At 40.5% G+C, this 14143-nt stretch overlaps 1 protein-coding gene across 1 annotated transcript in view; it reads right to left on the reverse strand.

Moving 5' to 3' along the window:
* LOC117525813 overlaps nt 1–10684 on the reverse strand; it is a 31987-nt gene extending 21303 nt beyond the window's left edge. The window contains exons 1-10 of the mRNA XM_034187743.1: nt 10618–10684; nt 10380–10520; nt 7758–7963; nt 7564–7667; nt 5352–5470; nt 3794–3949; nt 3076–3290; nt 2827–2912; nt 1275–1411; nt 1029–1154 (exon numbers count right to left, since the gene is read on the reverse strand). Of these exons, the coding sequence (XP_034043634.1) occupies nt 1029–1154; nt 1275–1411; nt 2827–2912; nt 3076–3290; nt 3794–3949; nt 5352–5470; nt 7564–7667; nt 7758–7963; nt 10380–10382 (1152 nt within the window). The 5' untranslated portion in view covers nt 10383–10520; nt 10618–10684. The remainder of the gene's footprint in view (nt 1–1028; nt 1155–1274; nt 1412–2826; nt 2913–3075; nt 3291–3793; nt 3950–5351; nt 5471–7563; nt 7668–7757; nt 7964–10379; nt 10521–10617) is intronic.
* Nucleotides 10685–14143: the final 3459 nt, after the last annotated feature.

The raw sequence follows: 14143 nt of genomic DNA on the forward strand, positions 1-14143 counted from the left end.
GATTTCTCCATTGTGAATATATTATTGAATTACATTACAGTTGTGCTCAAAGGTTTACATACCCTGGCAGAATTTTTGCTTTTTTTGGCCATTTTTAAGAGAATATGAATGACAACACAAAAACTTTTTTTTCACTCATGGTTAGTGGTTGGGTGAAGCTATTTATTGTCAAACACTGTGTTTCCCAACTGTGTTGGGGTTAGTCACAAATGTGATCAAGATGGGGCTAGATGATGCAAAGTGCCAGACTTCGCCCATGTGATGTGTGCAAAAACAACTGCAGCACACCCGTAGCATAACATTTGCACAAATTTGACGCTTCCGGAAAAGTTCCTGTTGATGTTACGGCATCTACGACAATGCAGTGCCCACGAAAATACAGAGGGTTAACAGAATATGTCAAAGGTCACAACAGGAAAAAATGACTTTTCAAATATCTTGAAAATCCAATCACAGTTAAAAGAAAAATAGCACAATTAGTCTTGTACTATACTTAGGTAGCCTACAAATTAGAGGCAGCCTACCTGTACTTTAGTTTTTTTTTTTTTCTTTGCCACTTTCTACTTCATCACCAGTACATTTCAAAGGGAAATATTTTGCTTTTCACTTGATTACATTTATCTGACAGGTTTATTTAGGAATTACTTGACACCTGCTGCTTCTAAGTCAGCCGTTGCCAAATTTTTACACATCTTTTGCTTCCAAACTCCACTGGAATTTATTTTAAACATTGTAATTTACCCAAACCCTCAAAATGTTATCAAACCAAACAAAATAAAATGGCAAATCACCTTCACAGTGAAATTATTAAAAGTGACACGTATCATAAATTAAAATTTAAGATTTATTAATTAGTTTCATGAAACTGTTTAAAAAAAAAACCAAAATACATAACTATAAAGATATTGCTATCTAATATAAGTATTATATTATATATTTGACTAAGTATAAATAAATATTTAACTGTCGGGATGCTTAGTGTGTCATAAAAAGTAAATCCTACAGCAACAAACCATTGAGCTACATACTTGCTCTATGAACTCTGGCGTCTTCATGTAGTTAGTGTAGATAATACAGAGCTGCATGTCATCATCAATAATCCCTGGCCGCCGGAGGAACTGACCAAGATCTGATGGAGCCATAGAGTTCAGCAGCTGGAGGCACAGCAAACAGAAAATAAGTCATTTTCTTCCTCTTGTAGTCCTCATGTTCCGCATCCATGACACCGAAACACATCATCTAGCATTCTTGTCACCATTCTGCACGTGACTCACCAGATGCATTTTGCTCTCAGGCATGAGGGACAGGAAGGTGGTCAAATTTGGGAACTGAAATCCCAAGAATGACTGCTCTAGGAAAACGTAGAAACTGTGATTGTAGTTATCACCATAGCAGCGTAGAGGGGGTGATCCTGGAAATGGGAAACATGAAAAGGATCAGCTGACAAATTTCAATTACACTTACATAGCAGTAAATTGTATACTGTGCAGAATTAGCAGCACCGTTATTGACACACTTATCTCCACCACCAAACACAGGAGGTCAGAGGTTACATCATCGCTCCTGTCGGCTTGTCTGTCTGACTGCACTTGCAAAAACTCAAAAACTAGCATACAGATTACTTCAATTTTGTGTAGAAACAGGCCTTTGCTAAAGGAACTTCCAGTGGAAGAGAGGTTAAGCTACCAATATGCAGACCTGGGTTCAGTTCTGGGTCACACTATCAGTCTGTGTCTTTGTCCTTGAGTCCTGTTCCACCCAGCTATAAATACACACCGGCTTTGGTTTTGGATTTAGATTATATTAGATTAGATTAGATAGAATAAATTGTGCTTTTGATTCCTTGAAAAGACTCCCTCAGGGAAACTGAGGTTCCAGCAGCATTGCATAGCAGCACACTGGGTAAGAAGCACACAGAGTATCAAAAGTGGAAAAAAGAAAAGAGTTTGCAAATATAAATTTAAATACAAATACACAATATAAATATCAGACATGCTGATCAATATTGACTTACTGGCTACTACTGTTCCTCTCATTCCCGACCACTGTCCTTCCTGTTACTCCTCCTCTCCCCAGAGTGAGGAGTTGTACAGTCTGATGGCCTGAGGGACAAAGGAGTTTTCAGTTTGATGGCCTGGCATCCCATCCAGGGGGAGTTGTAGATTCTCACCTACTACATGCAACAGCAAGTTTCCAGAATCTGGGGATGTGCCCCAGCACCAATGAGTTGCAGGTTCCATAATTTGCTACAAGGGGTGATTAAAAAGTTTTGAGCCTAACTCAAAAAAGTAGCGTGTGGCTCTCCATCTTTTCTGAAAAACCAACATTTCTCTTGAGAATGTGTCAAATTCTGACTTACTTGGTGCAATGTTACAGACACATTGTAGAATAATTACATTAATGCAGCTGTGGTTTCATCTTGGTTGGGCTCAAAACTTTTCAATAACCCCTCGTAAATGGGGTTTCTTTTTATCTCATGCTATTATGTTCTAGACTTTGTGCAGGTTCTTGACTTGTGGGAGGAAAAAGTCAGAATTTTAACTGGCCTTCTCTGCCAGTTAGGGAAAGTTAATCTGGTTGGTCATTATTGCTCATGCAGAAGTAGTTTTTGATTTGTATTGTTAAAATGTTTTCAATCTTGAACCAATAAGATGGAAACACTGTTGGATTATTAGTGTGTGTCTAAGTAGCCTGATTTGGGATACAGAAACAGATATTTCAGTACATATTACTTCAAAAATTAGGATAAATAAGTTTAAGAATATCTAAAAAATACTGCAAATGTTGCAATATGCAATGAGTTTCTTTCCACATTGAATTATTTACCTTTAAGACTCCAAATGATGTGGTTGTAGATTTCCCTCTTGGTATCTCCACCAAGAGTTGCAATCGTTGAATTCAGAATTTTGATGCTGTAACATAGAAAATATAATTTAAAAAAATAAAAAATAGATTCAGCTTTATACTAATTATTGGATTAAATCTCAGAGGGCCCCTCAAAGATGAAAACTACACCAATTTAAGGTGCTTAGAAAGAAAACGAATCTGGATTAGAATTTAAATTCTTTCACTCACCCCTGCTGTTCGATGCTGCAGTTCCTCCTTGCTAATATTTTAAAGAACGGCATGACATGTTGTGGTGACAAGCTAACCAACAGGGGGAGCAGACGTTTCTGGAGCCACACTGACACGACTGAATCACTCACAGAGTGATCGGAGAGGTTTGCGCGATCGTAGACAACTTGTAACATCGCTGACCTCACTGCAGCGGGGAACACGGTCTCATGACTCTACAGAAAAAAAGACCAAAAAAGGAAGAGAAGATCAGAAACTTGATAATTTTTACAGTGCACTAAAGGACAAAGCAGAAAAAATTTTTTTCTCAATTATCTGTTCTTTCTGAATCTGTTTGTTGGGTGGTTTACCTTGTTGACTTTAGCAGAATTACTCAAAAACTCATTAACCATTATATCATGCGAACTAATAAAATGTTGGCTTTAATTTGAAATGTAAGATGCTTTCATTTTTGGCATTAAATAAGTGTCCCTCAAGTTTGAGTCTAGTTTGCTGAGAAATAAACAGTATAGTATTTTCCTCCATCTATTCATCCATCCATTATCTATATTCCATTAATGTGTGGTTGGAAGCCTGAATATCAACAGGCACAGGAATTATGTGCAAACTCAACCATAAAAACACCCACAAGTTGGGTTTGAACACTCGGATTTTAACCGCTGCTCCACCTCACCATCTCTGAGTGGACAGGAAGTTATTCAATGTGATGGACACTCACCATGATCCCAGCGGAAAGGTCATCGAAGAGGCAGCGAGGAGGTGATTGGGGATGTTGGTCCGTCACTATGGTAACCTGGGCAGGAGAGGTGAGCTGTCCCGGTGTGGAGGCGACCTCTGCTAGCTGTCTGACTGTCAGCTGTGGCAAGGCTTCCATCTGAATGATAACAAAACAAAACAAAAAAAACACTGTCAATTCTGTACAGCACATCTCTCCATAAGAAAAATGAAAGGACAATACATTGAAATGCACATAGGAGAATATAAGAATGCAAAAACAGCAGGATTGAAGAGAGAATAATTGCAATAAAATAACTATAAAGATTATGAATGCTAAACATTTTCCAAAAACAAGACTTCAGTGTAAAGCTACATATGGTTTATATACGCTATATCATATGCTTGTCATGGGGCCATCTGTTCTGGGGTTTTTTTGGTTTTGTTTAGGTCTGTTCATTGTCCCGTATGTGTACACCTGTTCTCTTGTCTGTGTGTGTGTTTCGCCCTGTTTTGATGCTTGGGGTAAGTGTGCTGTTTATGTACCCGTACTCATCTCGGTCCTCGTCTCCTTATTTGGTACTTTCCGGTCGGGTCTCTGCCTCTTCCTCTTTCATGTGTGATATCTTTGTGGTCTGGTGTGTTTTGGTTATAGTCTAATGTCTTTTGATCTCTATGTTTATTTATTTATTATTAGCAGCCCGTCAGGTTTCACTTGGTATTTGCAGTTTCCTTATTTGGTTATGAATGATGGTCAAGTGTTGTATTTCTTTTCCTGTGGAAGTCTGGTTCTCTGCCGCCCCCTTGTGTTTATTTTATTATCTCATGTTCAGTCACCCTGGATTGTGGAAGTCTGTTCTCTGTTGCCCCCTTGTGTTCCCTTTTTGTTAGTACATGTTCTTGCTGTCTAATCAGTATACCTGTGTCTAATATGGTTGGTTGGTTGTTTAAGGTCTCACTTTTGTGTTAGTCTTGGTGAGTCCATTGTTGTTTATACTTCTCATATGCTGTTGGTATGTATACCTTATATTACAGACCACTGGAAATCTTTATGTTTACTTGCTAGTTTATGTGTTCTGTTAATTCCCAGGAGCTTCAGTATTTCAGTCTTTTTCTTTGCACTCCCTGTTTTTCTAGGTTTTTTTTTCCTCCTCAGGGTTCAGGGTTAGTTTCTTTTTTAAAATCTTCCCCACTCCTGTTGTGTTTTGGATATCACACCCTGAGTTGCATAAAGACTGTATTTTTATTGAAACCTTTCCCACACCTGTTTTTGTTTCACTGACTGTACATTAAACTTTGGCTTGTTTTGGAACTCATCTTTGTCTTGGCTGTTCTGCATATTGGGGTTCTACTTTTACTTAGTTCCTGGCTCAGAATCCTGACATGCTTCTATGCAAAATCTAAAGTTGTTTCAAATTTACAATAATTTACATTTTAGGATTACAAAGCAGAAATACCTGATTAAATTAGAAACACTCCAAAACTAGCATCTGTGTAAATGTAATTAGATTCTTTTGACAAATTAAAAACAGAACACAATGCAGAGAAGCAGGAGGCAGTACCACATTGAAGTTGGGGTGCAGCATCTGTAGGTCATTAAAAGACAAAAGAGCAGAGAACCCGCCAAGGTTTTCCTTTATCCATTCTCCACTGTTGGGAGGGTGCATGCTGCAGCCGGGGTCTGGAACACAACAACAGCTATACGTCAGGTGCAAGAAGGCAGTGTAATACTACTGGAGGCGATATGTCTTTTGGGATTTTTACAACAATCCTACATTGTTGCAGTGACGTTACTGATTATGGGTCATGGCAGAGTTTATTTTTAGCCACGAGGAATGACAATGCATTGGATTTGTCTGTGCGGTGGTTCAACACACTCTAGAGCGGTCTGAGCTAATGTACTGTAATTCTCAGCATAATTTATTTAATATTGTGTTTGCAGAGCTTGTGTAAACCTTGTATACAAACCTTTTATTTTCTGTCCAATTGTGCCATTCGCAGGGTGGCACAAGTTTATAAAGAAGTCAAAAAGTGACTTTAGAAATTGGCAGAATGAGATGCTGATGTGTTTGCCTTACGTTTTGAGAAGTAAATGTAACAGGATGGAATAATACAAACTTCCAGTTGTTTTCTGGAGGGTTTTTGTGTCACAACCAGGAAATGAGAATGTATGTCTTAAATGGTGAGCGAGAAACAAGAAAGCTACTCATGTGGACACTGTCGAGGTCTCACACAAGAAGATCATTTTTTCAGATATAAACGTCTACTATGTCATTCATACCAGGAAAGATATCTCAATAAATAAGATAACTTTTAGATTGTCACAAAAGGACCAAATTTTACATGTGCTTATCTGGTAGGCCACTAATTTGTGAAGGAACGTATCGCGCTGTGATAGACATCCTCCATCTGTGGTGCAAATTTGGTGAGAATCCGTGAAGTAGTTTTGATGTAATCCTTCAAAGCCTATATAGTCAAATCTTGATCCAGGATCCAGATCCGGATCACCTCCAAAATTCATTGGAGTCTTCCATGCCCTAATATCTGTCTGTGGTGAAAATTTCATCAAAATCCATGCAGTAGTTTTGACGTAATTCTGCTAATAGACGGACAAATAAATAAACAAATAAAGGCAGATGATTTTATTTAAGTGGCCCTTGAAGCCTGGGCGGGTTTTGGTGATTAATGTGTAGTATTACATGCCTAGTCCATAGTATGTTGAAGCTTTTGGATAGACAGTACTAATTCTAGTATTGAGTTTGTTGTCTCCCCCTCTAGCTGCCACCTTATCGTGGTGGGGGAATTTGCGTACCCGGATGATCCTAGGAGCTATGTTGTCGGGGGCTTTGTGCTCCCTGTAGGGTCTCCCAAGGCAAACAGGTCCTAGGTGACGGGTCAGACTAAGGGCAGTTCAGAACCTCCATGACCAGTAAAAGATCAAGGACCGTGACGTCGCCCGGGACCTTCAGCGTGCACTGGGGCGGTTTGCAGCCGAGTGTGAAGCGTCCGGGATGAAAATCAGCACCTCCAAATCCGAGGCCATGGTTCTCGACCGGAAAAAGGTGCTTTGCCCTCTTCAGGTTGGTGGAGTGTCCTTGCCTCAAGTGGAGGAGTTTAAGTATCTCAGGGTCTTGTTCACGAGTGAGGGACGGATGGAGCATGAGATCGATAGAAGGACTGGTGCAGCATCTGCAGTGATGCGGTCGCTGTATCGGACCGTCGTGGTGAAGAGAGAGCTGAGTAGGGGGCAAAGCTCTCGATTTACCGATCGATCTACGTTCCGATCCTCACCTATGGTCATGAGATTTGGCTCATGACCGAAAGAACGAGATTGCGAATACAAGCGGCTGAGATGAGTTTCCTCTGCAGGGTGGCTGGGCGCTCCCTTAGAGATAGGGTGAGGAGCTCGGAGTCGAGCTGCTGCTCCTCCACATCGAAAGGAGTCAGTTGAGGTGGCTCGGGCATCTTTTCGGAATGCCCCCTGGACGCCTCACTGGAGAGGTGTTCCGGGCACGTCCCGCTGGGAGGAGGCCCCGGGGAAGACCCAGGACACGCTGGAGGGACTACATCTCTCGGCTGGCTCAGGAACGCCTTGGGGTTCCCCCGGAGGAGCTGGGGGAGGTGTGTGTGGATCGGGAGGTCTAGGCGGCTTTGCTTGAGCTGCTGCCCCCGCTACCCGACTCCGGATAAAGCGGAAGAAAAATGGATGGATGGATGGATGGAGTTTGTTGTTAGAAAAACAATTACAAAGCAGATCATCATTCAGTGACGTACCTGCTGTTTCATTCCTGGTGAGGAAACCCTTAATAAAATTTGTGTAGATAGACATCTGGAGGGGAAATGACATGTTCATCTGGAGACCACTTAAAATCTGCACACTGGAGTCAGAGGGTCACATGATTAGTGCACAGTGCATGTCACATTCATGGTGTCAGACGGTCTTTGTTCGGTAATATTGTGTAGCCTACATGTCCTGATAAGTGCTGCAGCTCAGATTCTTTGTGCTGAGGCATGACAGGAAGTCTGTGGACATGGCGGGCAGGAACGGGCGGAGCCTGCGGTTGAACCACAGCTGGATGAAGTCAGAATCATTGTAAAGGGTCGAAGCATCCAATCTGATTTCTCGCACAGCATCCAGAACCAATGACACTGCAGTATGCCTGGGGTCCAGTGTCTATGATGAACAGTAAAAAAGAAAGAAAGAACATCTGGTGACTCACCCAAATTATTTAAGTAAACTTGACTATCACAATAAGGAACCTAACATGAATTTATTACACATCAGAATCGACAGCAGTCTGACAATTCTGATTCCAAATCATCCCACATCACAAATTCTTGTTGTGAACAAGAAAAAAATAACACTTAAACTGGCACATATGTATAATTAAATTGTAGTGAACAATATAAACATTTAAAAATAAAACAAAAGTGAAAAATAATCTCAAAATATGATATAGACTCACCGGCCACTTTATTAGGTACAAATGTTCAATTACTTGTTAACACAAATAGCTAATCAGCCAATCGCATGGCTACACCTCAGTGCATTTAGGCATTTAGACGTGATGAAGATGACTTGCTGAAGTTCAAAGTGAGCATCAGAATGGGGAAGAAAAGGGATTTAAATGACTTTAAATGTGGCATGGTTGTTGGTGCCAGAGGAGCCGGTCTGAGTATTTCAGGAACTGGTGATCTACTGGGATTTTCACACACAACCACACACACAAAAATAAAAGATATCTAGTGAGCGTCAGTTATGTGGACAAAAATGCCTTATTGAATGAATGAATGGTAAATGGATTGCATTTATATAGCGCTTTTCCATCTGCACCAGGCGCTCAAAGCGCTTTAATGTGTTATGTGTCGGACGCAGCTCGGAGAACCGACCAGCGTTTGAAGGACCCAGTATGAAATAAGCAGAGCACGGTACAAAGGCTAACTGAATTTAATACATAACAGTGATACAAAAATAAAAGAAAGTGCGGTCTGGCGTGGTGCGCTCCCAGCAACGCTAACGGTCCGGAGCCAGAAGCTGTTCGGACCAAGGACCCCGCCGACACCCCCCAGGTGGCCGCAACAAACCGAGTCTGTGAAAGAAGGAACCATTATGTGAGTCCACACTCTACACACAGAGAGAACACTTAAAGGTGTACAAACAGCAAACACTTCCTGGCTTGATTACTAATCAGCTTCCCAACCTGCAGGCATGGAACATCCAGTTCACAAAACTCCACTGCAGTGGAAGCCGATACATGACTAACATACAGCTCAATATAAAAAGGTGTGAGGGACACCACATTTACTGACTGTATAAATGTTAGTCACAAAATCTAACGTACCTCAGGAAGTGTGCTGATGAGCGTGAGACCTCACCCCCTCCTCTTTCACAGACCGTGCATCAAACCCTGGACGTTCTCTGCATCCACTGATGATGAGATGGCTCCCGAGACGACGATCTCACCCGTCTGGTCACAAGGTCGAGTCTCTGGCAAGTACACACTGTATACTCCAGTCTTAAATGCCACCATGTTCCAATCCATATAGATGCACCTCAGCTGTGAGTCCTGACGAGCCGCAGGTGATCAGGGTGAGGTCCTGATAACCTCAGCAACACAGCCACTCAGTCCCAAATGCAAGCCACCTGGAAGGAGAAACAAAGGACAGAAACAAAAAGGCAGCCAGGCCCCCCCAGCCATATAACATAATGCCTCACATTCACCCTGATGTCATGGTGCTGCCGTACAAGATACTCACTACACACCGGGATTAACTAAACTAGGGGATTTAGGACCTTGCCCAAGGGCCCATAGTAATTTTCCGGTCAGGCTGGGATTTGAACCGAGGATCCTCTGGTCTCAAGCCCAATGCATAACCACTAGACCATCAACTCCCCCATGAATGGAGCCTTATTGTCATTGTACATATATACAACAAAATTTGTCATCTGCATTTAACCCATCCTAGTTACAGTCAGACACAATCCAACCATTAGGAGCAGTGGGCAGCCACAGTCCTGCGTTGATGTCAGAGGAGAATAGGCAGACTGGTTGAATGAATGACTACGCGATGCCATCATTTCATATGGACCAATATCTATGAGGACTGTTTCCAATGCTTTGTTGAATCTATGCCATGAAGAATTAAGGCAGTTCTGAAGGCAAAGGGGGTCCAACCTAGTACTAGCAATGTGCACCTAATAAAGTGGCCAGTGAGTGTATATGTCTTGTTTGGAGTTCTTTTGTTTTTGTGATAGTGTTGGCGATCCTAGATTAGGTTTTTACTGATGACACCTAGATGAGCTGCAATTTCATCATATAATGAGGCATTATTTAGTCCATTGTCCTGTCAAGAATCCAAGAACTATAGCATTAGAATATGGAAATTTAGACACCAAACAACCCTAAAAGCCACTTAAGCTACTCCCTAAGGGGGGTTCTAATGTGTAATAATCAAGCATATCACTCTTGAGTTATCGTGTTCCAAAGACTGTGTCCACACACACAGACAGACAGAGACAAGCATGTCCCACATACTATGCGTACAGTTAAAAATAATCTATTGTAAACTGATTTTTTTTTTTTTTGTACCATGCTGGCAAGAAGATCCAGTGAGTTTTCGAGCACCGCAGAGGCTTTAGAGAGGAGCAGCTTCCAGACGGTTCTGGAACCAGTGAAGGAGCGGTTACACTTTATCAACACAGCCAAATCCTCTGCCGTTAATGCAGACAGCTGTGTAACGACACAACAGGAAGAAAAGTGGCACGTGAACCAAAATACACAAAATTACTGATGGGCAACATTCAGACTTTTTTTTTTGTTCTCTTACTGAAGCGCAGGCGAATTCCTCGACACTGAAGTTACACAAACGTCCCTTATGTGTCCACTGTCAAGGTGGCTCTGCACCAATGTGCTGTTAATTATGACAATAACAAAAGAGGAACGTTGATTATCATGCAACATGTCTAGTTAGCGTATGTATTTATGCTAAATCGTAAGAGCTCAAAGTATGATTTTATGTTGAGGTTACAACACTCACCTGTTCACGTTAACACATATGGCTGTCTCTGTGAAAAGAGCGAAAAAAAACCAAATGATTATAAATGCTAAAATGGTTTTCATAAATGACACTGCACAAGCAAAGCTACAAGAAAACTCACCATTTACTGATGTTACATTGCACTTAAGAAAGAAACAATAAAATTGTTATAAGTTGGACGTCATATGATAATATGTTAAAAAGGGCAAATCAGATTCATAGAATTACCTCTCCTCTGTACAGACTGCAACCTATAATACAGAGACACACAGATTACCTTTTGTTAGCATGCTAAAAGGCCACATCTGAATATTACATGAAACACAGTTAAAGGAAAGTGTTCACATTTCTCAACTTGGCCTCTACACCCTTACACATTTTCAAAACTCATCTTTTATTCTGCACAAAAATGGAATTAATTGGTGCATTATTTATTCGGAACGCAAACACTGTCACAAGCCTAAACGGCTAATTAATGTAATGAATGGAGCTAGCATAAAAACACTCAGTAAGCTGTTTCTTGTTGCCAATGAACGGGCATGTCAGTAGAAATGTTCGTGAGCATGAAGAGAATCTCTACGGAGGTAAACGGGTGCATGTTTACCTCACTTAACGTAAGGAGAGTTTTTAAATGATCAATTATACATTTATAAACTTACCTTAGCCCCAGCTAAACTAATAAAAGTGCAGTCAGTTGTTCTAAAATGTTTCTTTACATTTAGTGAGGTAAACATTTATCTTCATAGGCATCCTCTCTGTGCTTTTAGACAATTCTAATGAAATTTTTTAATCTGTTAAGTGCCGACAAGAAGTGGTCTACTGAGAGTGTTTCATGCTTGCCCTGTACCATTCCGTTAATTAGCCGGTTAGCCTGTAACAATGTTTGTGCTCTAAATCAATAATGCGTTGATTAATTTCCTTTTTGTCATGAGTGAGAAACTGACCTCCAAAATGTCTAAAAATAGGGCCCGGGTTGTAAAATTCCAGTTTCCCTTTAATCGAACAGCAATGTTAATGTCATTTTATGACTCATTTAATAATAAATAAATAAACAAACAAACAAATAAACACTTACTCACAACTGAATTGAAGAACAGGATATAAACTTTATGTTTTATTTATCAGATTGTATATCAAGCACTTTGTTACTGTATATTTTAAGTTTTTATTATAAAACACGTTATTATATTCATAATCGTGTTGCGTCTCACCTGGGGTATCTGCTTGGATAAAGCCGTCGTTGTCAAGGTGATGCTCACTGCAATATCAAGAGAAACTGTGGTTGTGACCAGATCAAATCTGGCAAATCTGCAACACCAAAACATGTGGGATTAACAACTCAATATGATTTTTTTTAAAGAACGTAAGATTGATAGAAACTTACAGTGCTTTGTATGATGAACAGGAGAGGTTTCCCTGAGAGCACAGAAGACAAATCAGATTTAAACAAGCAACTCAAAGCATGGTTCAAATTTCAGGGTGTAAAGGGGGCTAAAGTTTGGCCCAAATTAAGATACCCCCTTCAAATAAAAGCAGTAAAATCAACAGCTTAACTAAACTGAACCCCATCGTTTCAAAGCCTCAATTGTAGTCCAGTGTGTAGCACACACCAAAACATACTATAGAAGGTTCATGTATGTAGGTAGCTAACTTGTTTTATACACTCTGTTACCATTAGAGGTTCTGAATTGAGTTACGTCAAGTGCCTACATATGAATACTAACATTAGCTTATTTCTAACTTTTGCCTTAAGTTACAGTTTAACTAACTACCGCCAACTAAAGCTAATGTTTGCCTTACCTAAGGGTAGTATCTGCATCTGTTAGTGAGTGGTTGGAGACACAATTGTAACAAAATACGTAAATCAAGCCAACAGCTTTCACTTGGAATCTCACACAATTTGTACTTACAACATGAACTCCTGGTGAAATCTGTGCCAAAACTAACTGGGAGTTTTCATACATTATCACTTGAAATTCATGCGATTTGTATGTGTGACAATTGAGAAATCTGGACCATGTTAATTTCAAAGCCTCTCCCTTGTCCAGCAAACATTTTGGCATCAAAAGTCAAGCGATATGGACCTCAGAAAAGAGTGCAGAGCTCCCAGGGGTACCTGGGCAGTTTGCACCTGTCTCATGCCCAGAATGTGAGATTATCATTTTTGTCTCAAATCAGTTACAATTTAGTTTTCATAGGTTGCCAAACACCTCACATTTCTTCTCAATCATGGAAAGCAGATTGACATGGGTTTGAGACGCCCACAACTACTCTGTCACTATTTTGAGAGAAAATTTGTCACACAACATATTCAAAATTCCAGTGACATGAGAGTGAGACCCTGCGACTCACATGAGGAAATCGAAAAGCCCCGCAAACGTTTCCTGACATTTAGAAACTCCCTCGTGAATACCATTCACAATTTGTTGTCGACAGTCGCAGCCCAGTATGATACCACCCTATCTAATTATTAGGTAAAGACCTAACGGTCACGTGGGTGGTTATCTCGTGTGGGTTTCTATATTTTTCATTGTATTTCATTGGATTTTTCTTTATGTTCAGGTTTTGTCTGCTTTGTATCTTTCTGACTGCACACTCTTTGTTTGGGTTTGGGTGTGTCTTGTCCCTTTTGTTTGCCACGCCCTCTTCCTGGTTGTTCTCTCACACCTGTGTCTCATTGTCCTAATCACACCTGTTATTTAAACCCTCTGTTTTCCCTCATGTCCTTGCCAGTTTGTTGTTCCTTGTGTCTTCGTTCCAGCCTTTTTTGCCATAGTTCTTGATCTAGTTTATTGCCTTGCCATGTACAGAACCTTTTTCCTGGTTTTTGACCTTGACTTGTCTCATGTTTTGAATACTGTTGCTGATTTTGGCTGTGTACCGATGTTCGCCCGGCAACTCAGTGTTTTTATTCACCAAGCTTCTGTGGAAGTCTCGCATTTGTGTCCAGCCTTTTTGGGTCCAGGTTCCTGACACTAAGTGGGCCAAATGTTTGACCTTGGCCTTTTGACCTTTTAACTGATTTTTCTCAAATCAAATCACTTTGTACTTCCAGAGGATGTCAGTCATTCTACCAAGTTTGGTCAAAATTAGGTCAAAACTCTTTGAGGCATTTTGTTGTCACACAAACACAAAAACTATGCCGGCGACAAACGTAAGTGTAATAATCTGATTGGGTGGATCTGTTCAGGAATAACTGTGGTTGCTGTTTAAACGTACATGTAACTAAACTTTCAGAATAAGATGATTAATGTTTTATGCACTGTTATAATAAGTATGAGTTAAACTGCAATAATGAATAATAATGTTACCTCTT

This window comes from Thalassophryne amazonica, chromosome 15 (genome assembly GCF_902500255.1).
Source record: "Thalassophryne amazonica chromosome 15, fThaAma1.1, whole genome shotgun sequence".
Lineage (NCBI taxonomy): Eukaryota > Metazoa > Chordata > Actinopteri > Batrachoidiformes > Batrachoididae > Thalassophryne > Thalassophryne amazonica.